Source organism: Penaeus japonicus, unplaced genomic scaffold (assembly GCF_977035675.1).
Source record: "Penaeus japonicus unplaced genomic scaffold, GWHDUDI00000001_assembly GWHDUDI00000013, whole genome shotgun sequence".
NCBI classification, from domain to species: Eukaryota; Metazoa; Arthropoda; class Malacostraca; order Decapoda; family Penaeidae; genus Penaeus; species Penaeus japonicus.
In genome coordinates, this window is record NW_028234415.1 from 45,333,289 (window position 1) to 45,343,288 (window position 10,000).

The 10,000-nt window shown below is 40.1% G+C and overlaps 2 protein-coding genes across 25 annotated transcripts in view; one reads left to right on the forward strand and one right to left on the reverse strand.

Annotated features, from left to right (window-relative positions):
• Window positions 1-2,204, forward strand: part of upSET (SET domain-containing protein upSET) — a 41,439-nt gene extending 39,235 nt beyond the window's left edge. For all 4 annotated transcript variants that reach the window (XM_043026013.2, XM_043026016.2, XM_043026015.2 and 1 more), the window contains one exon: window positions 1-2,204. This exon is cut by the window's left edge and continues 1,273 nt beyond it. The gene's annotated coding sequence lies outside the window, so the exon portion shown is untranslated.
• Window positions 2,205-5,824: 3,620 nt separating this feature from the next.
• Cortactin (cortactin) overlaps window positions 5,825-10,000 on the reverse strand; it is a 42,277-nt gene continuing 38,101 nt past the window's right edge. For all 21 annotated transcript variants that reach the window (XM_086543636.1, XM_086543627.1, XM_086543637.1 and 18 more), the window contains 3 exons: window positions 8,923-9,010; window positions 8,498-8,553; window positions 5,825-8,383 (listed from right to left, as the gene is read on the reverse strand). In XM_086543636.1, the coding sequence (XP_086399762.1) occupies window positions 8,294-8,383; window positions 8,498-8,553; window positions 8,923-9,010 (234 nt within the window). In that variant the 3' untranslated portion in view covers window positions 5,825-8,293. The remainder of the gene's footprint in view (window positions 8,384-8,497; window positions 8,554-8,922; window positions 9,011-10,000) is intronic.

Genomic DNA, 10,000 nt, shown 5'->3' on the forward strand with positions numbered 1-10,000 from the left:
TCTTTTCCAATATTTTAAGTTTAGTTTATTCCCTTCCCTATCTATTTGTTTTTGGAAAGTACAAAATAATAATAGGTTCTTTCTCCTTGACAAAATGAAGGGCTCATTGAAACTTTGAATACAAAGGCCCAAAAACTGCCAGAAAAAAATTGTGTTCTGTGTTGTGCTCGTGTGAGTGTGAGACTACCCCCATCCCTCTTAATTTGCGTGGAGTTTACTCAAGGACCAGACTGATCATTTTTTGATAATAGTTAAACAAAAATACTTGTACTTATTGCTGATCTTTATAAAAGAATCGGTTTATCATTATGGATTTCTGTCCCAAGTGGGAAAAAAAAGCTTTCCAGCACACTTCCTCAGGGCAAATTTTTATGAGGATAATATTTTAAAAAACACACGGGCTGTTAATTCATGTAAAAATATATTGTAATCACAGTCTTTAAAAGTGTCACACAAGGACTCGGCTTTTACTTCAGTTTAATCTACAGTACTCGACTTTGTACATTTATCACAAGCTACAGTCTCACCGCAGTGCAGACTGAACCAAGGCTACGCTTCAATTGTGTAATGATGGGCAGTTCTGCTTTATAGTTACCTGCCACAGCGTGTTATCCAAGCCACAAAAGATCCGAATGGAAATCTCCCTCTTGACTCGCTACGAACAGTCCTTCGTAGAGGCTCGTCAGCAAGAGCAGTTATTACATTTATGTGATTTAATGTAAAATCATAACACGCTCACACATTTACATGCACACCCACACCCACACCCACACCTACACCTACCTACATATCTAATCTATCTCTATCTGTCTGTCTATCTTTCTATCTATCTGTCTATCTGTCTGTATATCTATCTATCTATCTATCTATCTTTTCTTTCTTTCAATCTATCTTTCTTACCTATCTACCTCACACGCACACGCACACACACACGCGCACACGCACACGCGCACACACACACACACACACACACACACACACACACACACACACACACACACACACACACACACACACACACACACACACACACACACACACACACACACACACACACGCACACGTGCACACACACACACGCGCACACAAACACACGCGCACACACACACGCACACACTCAAACACAAACACACACACACACACACACACGCGCGTGCGCACACACACACACACACACACACACACACACACACACACACACACACACACACACACACACACACACACACACACACACACACACACACACACACACACACACACACACACAGAAACTCAGACTGTATGTAGGGATACATAAACTAAAATAGCACACTTATATACACACAGCTGTGTATATATAAAACGATTTTTTTTCTCTCTCTCTCAGCCACAGCTAGGTTCAGCATTTTTTTGCATACCTTACAAAGGTATCTGAAACAAGATGACTTTTAAACCAAGAGGAGAATGTAGTGTTTTGGTTCTACATTTTCCTCTTGACTACTGAAGCAGTGTAAGAATCTCCGAAAGTGTTTGTGGCTTTGATATATCCATTTGCTCTCCCATTCACACTAGCACTTCTTGTATTTATGTTATGTACATATATTGTTGGGACAAATATTTTTATTTTCTGTTCTTGCTTTTGTGTATTATGGGATATTAATGTTTCCTAATATGAAATTTTTTAGTGATATCTTTTACAAGAAATGTCCAATAGATGTTGTGAAGAAGTGATGGAAGCTCTATTTGAAATCATTATTCTTATCGTGGATATATATCTTTTTATTTTATTTTTTCATTGCCAATGATAGTGTGTTGTAGAGTTGATGTTTATGATACACCAGTAGACTAAGCATAAAGTATACAAGGTGTTCAGCATGGGAGTGAACCAAGCCCTGTACAGACTTGTTGCGTTCGTTTCTCCTTTTGGATAGTTGGTAGTGGCGCATTTTGGAGCTCTCTTACCATGCATGGTAGACGTGTAGCTACTGGTAGGCGTTAATACCAAGACTCAGTACCTGGCTCAACAATCCTCTGAACAGGGACTCGGGGCAACCCCGGTGGACAGAAAAGAAAGGCTCACTTAAATTTAAGACCCCATGTTGCAAATCCTGACAGTTGTACATTGATACAACAGTATTTTTGTGTACATATGCCTATGTCTTGTTGTACAAAGAATGGTAGCATTAAATGATTTGGATATGAATAAATCTTACCATGTCTCATTTTTTTCTTAATATATCCCGGAGGTCTGAATGAATGTGTCAGTTGGGAGGTGCCCTCTAGGCGGCTCCTCGCGGAATTTCCGAGGTCCCGCTCGAGCCAACATGATTACACCTCTTTCGAAGCAGCATGACTGCGGAACTTATTCATTTCCACCATTGATGTCGTCGAAGAAACTCGCAGCAGGTAACGAGAGCGGAACAGCGCTGGCGGTCAACTAAACCACATCCCAGAATGTTTTTTTTCTCTCTCTCCTAGTAGTTATGACTAACTACAGTATTGTTCACTTTTTTTTTCTTTTCTTTTTTCAAGAGAGCCAGAATTTCAGGACATTCAAAGTGAGAATACCTTCAGCCATGAACCACATGGATAAGCAGAAGAAAGAATAGAAATGTATTTGTTTTCTTGTTTGCCTCTTGGATTTGATCATTTCGCGTTTAAGGCAAGACCCGGTAACGTGCTGCCCCCGCAATTGCAGCGTTTAATCTCTTTGATGCAATTAGCAAAGATGTGGCCGGTGTCACCTCAGTGGCTGGAACGCAGTTCATGGGTACATATGTCACACGGTTCGTCAAACGCGGTTCGATAGATACGTGTTAGAAGTGATGTTCGAACGTGTGAACGGGGTATTTGGTTGTCGAACACGTTGGTCGAACGGTTTGAAGAAAGTCTGTTCGAGCCTGACTAGTGGGCGGGGCTTCATTGTCTACAAACCGTTTGAATGTGAGAACACGCGTCCAACATCGAACCTCAGTTTCGCTTCAAACCAAGGAGTGGACGCATCATACATGTATCTTCGTGCGTAATGAAAGGGGTGACACGCCTCAGTAGATCAATGGATGTTTCTTCTGACATCTGTTCGGACCGTTTGACGAGCAGGTTCGACAACCAGGTTTGACAAACCGTTTGACCGTTTAAACCCCCCTTAACACTTGAAGCATTGGTTACTCTGAACAAAGCACTGGTTCTACACTGGAAGTAGGGTTTGAACATCCTGATCCCATCAGTGTGTAGCTCCTATGCCTCTTCTGACGTTGAGCAACGAATCTTAATTCTTAACGATTAGTGATTCGCTTCGCTTGGCTCGTAAACTTCCACCGCGGTGACTTGCATGCATGGCCGAAGCGTTTCCTCCGCCTGCATGACTTCGACCATTCGTTGCAGGATGGTCTTTTCGGTCATTTTCGCCACGACCGTGCATTTAGCGTGGTGATTAAGGTGAGGAGGGAAGTTTAGCAGGTAAGTGACGGCAAGTGGTAGGTGCGGCAGTGGTCTCAATTAAAGGAAAGCAACCCTTGCAGCAGTCTGTGTGTGGTAGGGCCGGGCGGGACACAGCCATGTCGAGCGGGAGTGAATCCTTAGTTGACCGCTGTGTTATAACAACGTTTTCTGTTTTAATTGCGAGACCCTTCACCCATTCACGCCGGATGACGTGCTGACACGTTTCGTGGTTTTTGCGTCAGACGCGGTGACGAGATATCTGGGCAAGGCCGGCGCTCGGGGTGAGCGAGCGGGCAGCCCAGGCTCGCGGCTTGTGCGCCCGAGAGTCTCGAGGCGTTAGGCTTATGGGTTCGAAAACCCCGGCATTACGACCATGCAAAGCCGGAATCGCCCCGGCGTGAATGGGCACCCATTGCGGGCGGGTGTCATGACATACATGACGTAGGAGCTTTGGCTTGACGACGGGCGTCATGATGCACATGACGTTCGGGGATTTTGGATTTTGGATTTTGCTATGAAAAAGGAGTGAGTGAAGATGGCAACTGCAGTCATAATTACTGTAATAACCGTAACATCGAGCTAACTTAACGTTCAAAACCTAGATGGCACCACTTTTTTCCTAGCACTAGCAGGAGAGAGAGCCTTGAATGGCACCCATCCACGGTCTCTAGCAAGCGTTATCTTTATAGAGCGATGGCACACACCAAGTTGATGATCTCTTGCTCAAAACTACCGCCGATGAAGGATGTGCAGGCAGAACGAGAAGAGAAAGGCGACTCAATCCATACCCAGTGTCTAAAATGTGCTCCTGTGCCAATATGGATGCCTTTCACTGTGGCACTCAGTCACAAGCACAGGTTTCATTCCTCTTCCTTACCTCTTCATGTTATCTTTATTGTAAGTTATATGTTTCGTATTCGTTCATGGCAGCATACTTCTATCACACTGAATATAAAGAAAATGAGCTAATATGGATAATATACTACAATTTTAGCATACTGCAGCACTGATAGAGCCTGTCATTTGGCACATATAAGTCTCTAAACTCAATAAAACACAAAAACAGCCCTACTTTTACAGTGAATGACTGGAAGAGAGTGGGAAGATCCAAATTATATTGCTTCAAGCAGTCTCTCTCTAAAATAAAACCTATCCTGGAGGCTGGGCAAGCGAATTTATCCCCCTCTGCCATGGGTTAAAAGAATAAAAGACAACAACAAGACGACTGTACCAGATGAAATCCCAGTGGAGGCGTGGAGGGCCTTGGGAGAAGGGCGAGTGGATTTGTTGTGGAAGATAGAGAAGGAGTGACCAGATGAGTGGAAGGAGAGTGTGTTGCTACCCATCTTCAAGAAGAAAGGAGATATAAAGTGTGGTTACAATCATGAATTCAAACTACAATCACACAATCAAGCTCTGGGAGAGGATACTGGATGCGAGACTGAGGATGGAGGTGGAGGTGTCCAGAAGCAATTTGGATTCAAGTCTGGAAGAGGAACAACGAACCCAATATTCATATCGAGATAAATGTCAGAAAGGACAGAGGAAAACAGAAAGAACTCATGGTATTTATAAATTTAGAGAAGACCTGTGACAGGATACCGAGACAGGAACTGGTGAGACGTTTGTAAAAGAGGAAGGTACCGGAAATACATGCAAGATTGTTGACAGCTGACAGAATGCCAAGATGCAACCGAGAAATGGAGCTGGCAATTGACCAGATTTAGATTAGAGATTGGGCTGCACAAGGGCTCACCATAGTGCCATTTCCTTTCAACATTGTATTTGATGTCTTGACAAAAGATGCGAGAGAGGGGACACAGCAGGACAGGGTGTATGTATGCTGTGATGTGGTTTTGGTGACTGAATCCAAAGAAGAGACAGTGTAGGCTGGAAAAGTGGAGATTATCACTAGTGGACAGACTGAAAATAAATAAAACAAAAACAATATATGAACAGGATGTATATCTGTTCCAAACTGGCCATAATCCAATTCTTTCAGGAAGAGGTAAAAGCCTCTTAACCCACTCACGACGGGGGCATTCTAGCCTTGAATGTCACAATGCCGGGGCTTTCGAATTATTAGGCCTAAATCAATTAAATGGCTGGCACAATACTGTGCCGCCCGGCCACTGGGCTTTTGAATGAGCGGTACAGTACTGTACCACCCGTCCAGAGAGGGTTAATGTACACAAAAGATAAGCCTCTCCTACTGAGAACTATTATACTTACTTGAATGACTGAGTCTTACAGCTCTGGTTGTGTTGTCCCACCATCTAAATACCATTTCTTTCGATCAGAATAAAACAATAACTGGCCTGCTGAAAGCTCTGAAGGTTGTTGCATTGGTAAACATGAAAATACTTAAATAATAAAAAGTAGGATGTATGAAACAGGAAAACAATCTATGTACACTTTATTATGTGATAAATCTCATTTAATATTTTTTGACATACAATCATGGTTATCTAAAAAAAATGCAGTGATACCAGGTATTGACACAGCTACATGCTGCATTTTGAGCAATATCCTAACAGGCTAACTAATCACATGATTCTACAATCACAAAGGAACTGAATTAGTACAATCCACTGCAATCAGTGTTTAACAGGTGATGTTTTTTCAAAATAAATTTTACCGACTGAAGCATAACTCTTATTAGAAGCGACCTAACAATATGTTCGACAATTTTGGAAACTAAGATTAAAGACAATCATTCCTTGCAGCTTTGATAATACTTTAATATAAAGATAAGTGAATGCTTAGATATACCATGTTTTGCTAGCAATACACAGATGAATAACAAATAAGGAACATTTTGAAAGATTAATCATCGTGGAATTATTAATGAAGGATTTTCTCGCTAACACCCACTCACCAACACTGCTGGAATCTGTTATAGACCACGAATACACAAGTTGTATTCAAATTAAAGTGACAGAGACATAGACTCTTACACAGCACTGACTACTAATGTCTAACAAGTCATCAGCAAAGTCCTGCTACAAAAATAAACAATATATATATCTTGTTTTTAAGTGTAAAATATTGCTTAGATTATTATCCCTGGCGTCGTAAGTCCTAACCGTTCTCGTTGCATCCTCTTCATATCTTGCATCACTCTGTATGGAAGCCTACTACCTATAGGAAGAATTTGATTGCAATAGCATAGATTTGACACGTAGCAACTCCCTGACCTCCACCACATATAGTAGGTGAATTATATAAAAATACCCTATGGTGACCTAGCTGATATATGCATAAATTAAAAAGCCTCATATTCAGTGATTGTTTATGATTATTTGATCACTTTAATCTGGCCTGTTCTATGCAATTAAATTAAAACTGCAACCTTGTGTTAATATTCAAACTATATTGCAACAATTGCAACCTCATAATGGTAAAGTTCACAATATAAGAACAATTGCAACTTCAAAATGTTTAAAAGTCCAAAATGAAATGACAAGTGCATCTCATATTTCTAAAAAAAAAATTAAATTTACTGCCTGGGAATCTCACAAAACTAAAATCCAAAATTTAATATAACAGAAATTAAAATCAAGATGCAGTCGACAACGAATAATCCCGAACCACATCTGCAAATGAATGCGACAGAATCGAATCAAAATCAACGCACATAATACAAAAAAGTGTTATCCAGCACCACAGTGAAACCGAGAAAATTTACAGCAAATAATAATAAAACAAAAACCGGAAGCAGAAGAAGGATAAAACGGAGGAAGAGGAGGAGAATAATAATCCGTGGAGGAAGAATATAGGAGAATAATTAAATACACAGTCTTCGTCCCCCATCAACAGAGGCCGAAGTAAATCTTTCCTAGAATACGATCCTTTGTTTCCTAAGGGAGCGTAATTACTGATGAACCATTCACAAGTGCACTTATAGATCCCTGGATTTCTCCCTAAAATATTTTAATATGCAATCTATTCATCTCTCTCTTTTTTTTTTCTTTCTTTTTTTTTTTTAAGAAGAAGACACAATGTCATTCCTATTCATGGATATATCAATATGTAACAATTAATGTCATGCTTAATTCTATAGCATCACTTCTTGGATTATCCCTAATATGCACCAAATGTTGTTCATAATATTATATACATATAAAAAAATATGTACATCACAACAGTTCCACAGAGGACTGCTTCTTCCACCTCTTTCAATAAGAGAAAAGCAACTCTGTTTGCACATCAAGAAATGGCCTAAGTGGTAAGATCACAGGTCTAGAATGAGGGAGAAAAGATATCTCATCATATCTCCAGTCCCAAAATTCCACCCTTTCTTTTTCTTGCTATGTATGTATGTGATACGTCATACTTCTCTCCCCTCATTTCCACACAGGAAAGAATTGTCACAAAAGAATTCTGGTGAATGTACAAATTCTGTAAATACATTTCGCATTATCGGTGTAAAATAAATCACTAACACGCCAGCTGATATCTTTATGTAATTCAACCCATAAAAATGATAGCACCAAAAGAACATTAAAACATGCATCAGTGTTATATCACACTTGGTCTTTTAAGAATGAACTAAAAAACAAAACTAGAGACAAAATCCCCCCATTCAAATTAGAAATGGTTATTTAGTCTTTCCTAAACACCTAAAAAACTCCGTTCGAACCAATCTCTCTCTCTAAAAGGAGCACAACATTCCAGGAGGGAAACAAAAGAAACAGTAAAATGGATGAACAAACAAACACCAATGCCAAACCTATCAATAGTAATCAGTCTCAAGAATCATTCCCCGTCACTGCCCACCAATGCCCATAGGCAGCCCATGGCGACTAGGGCACCATGCCATTTGTCATCTTCTGCTGGGATGGCACTTGGCCTCCCAGGCTCTTTGGCCTCACTGGGTGGGACTGTGCACTTGCACGTAGTTGGCCGGGAAGAGGCCATACTGCCCGTTGCACCAGCCTCGCCACCAGCCCTCATCAATCTGGAGACAAAAGCGCAAATTTAGGGGAGGTGGAAAATAATAAAATCTCAAAATAAATATAAATCATTTAACAATTACACAAGTGATAAATTATTTGGTATACTGTCTACTGACCATCTCTATATTGGTTATGATGTCATCAGGATCAAATGAGATCTCATCGGTGTCCGCTGAAATGAAAGCGAGTATTATCCAAACTTATATATGCAAGTATGTACCTACATATAAAGCTCAATACAAACAAATGCACCTGTGAATGTGTATAAAAATTAAGTTCACATTTTCCAGTTTCTAGATATACATATAATTTTACAAGAGTAACTGTTACTAGAATCAAAGCATTAGAATGTTTGTACTTATATAACATCTTACAAAATACTAGCACAAAAGCAAGAAAATATATACACACCCACATCCACCCATCAATTACAAATCTAATATGAATCCACAACCAAAAAACCTGAATCAACAGAAGCACACCACTTAATCACGGACCCTGAAGCAGCCAGAGGTGCTTCAAGGACTTATCAAACACTAACCTGCCTGATAGTCATACAGCGCATATGCTGTGATACCCATTCCTTCATCCTGGACCTCTGGGGCATCTGCGACCTCTGTTGCTGGGATCTATGCGTGGATATATGATAATAAGACTGAGATTGGGTAAGGCAATGTAACTGCATGATAATTCTACCCCACTACACTGGTTCAGAAAGCTGTCCCTGAAATGCCCCACAGCAAAAACATGAACAGTACTTCAAATATTAAGCTCATGAAGTTAAAATGATTGTCAATGCTACTGCTAAGTTGAACGACATTCTTCACAAAAAATAAGTTAGCACCATATTTTCATTACAACAATGATGAGCATGCAGCTATACAGTGCTAAAAAATAATTACAATATACAATAAAACAAATATACAATAACAATAAATACAAAATACACAGAAGCTTGGCATATGCATGCAGGAAAAAGATCAGGATTATGTTTCATGAGAAAGGACCTGACATAGCTAGCTGGTCTTACACAGCAGGAATCAAGTCACTTCTGCATCCCTAGCCCGGTGAGTGAGTACGAGAGAAAGAAATAATCAGTCTTGAATTCATATTTTTTCCTCCGAATTTTTTGGCACAATCATTAGAAAGCAGATTTACTTTTTTTTAAAAAGAAGCTAGCATTAAGTGGTAAATGCGGTAAAGTTGACCTATAAACTGATTTCTTCGAAGACCAGAAAGCTATGAAAGTTAATCATGTATTGGACAGTGGCATTGAGGAAAAGAATCCATGTGGACAAAGGGGAAAGGAAGTGCGACAGGATTCAGAACTCAAGACAAAGGCAATCCGTACAGGATATGTCATTACAAAGGCATGCATTCCCCCAAATCAAGTAGGATAGGAAAGACATCAGTAAACTCAAGTCCTTCAGACTTTTATGCAAATCCCATCAATTCTCGGGTGACTGCTCTGCACCGTGAGACGTGGGTGAATTCTGGAGATCTGATAATGATAACAAAAGTGAATGACACATATATATTGTATATGCCTTATTCACTGGCATATAAGACGCACTTTCTTACAGAAAAAAAAAAAAAAAAAAAAACTGCTAACAATACAC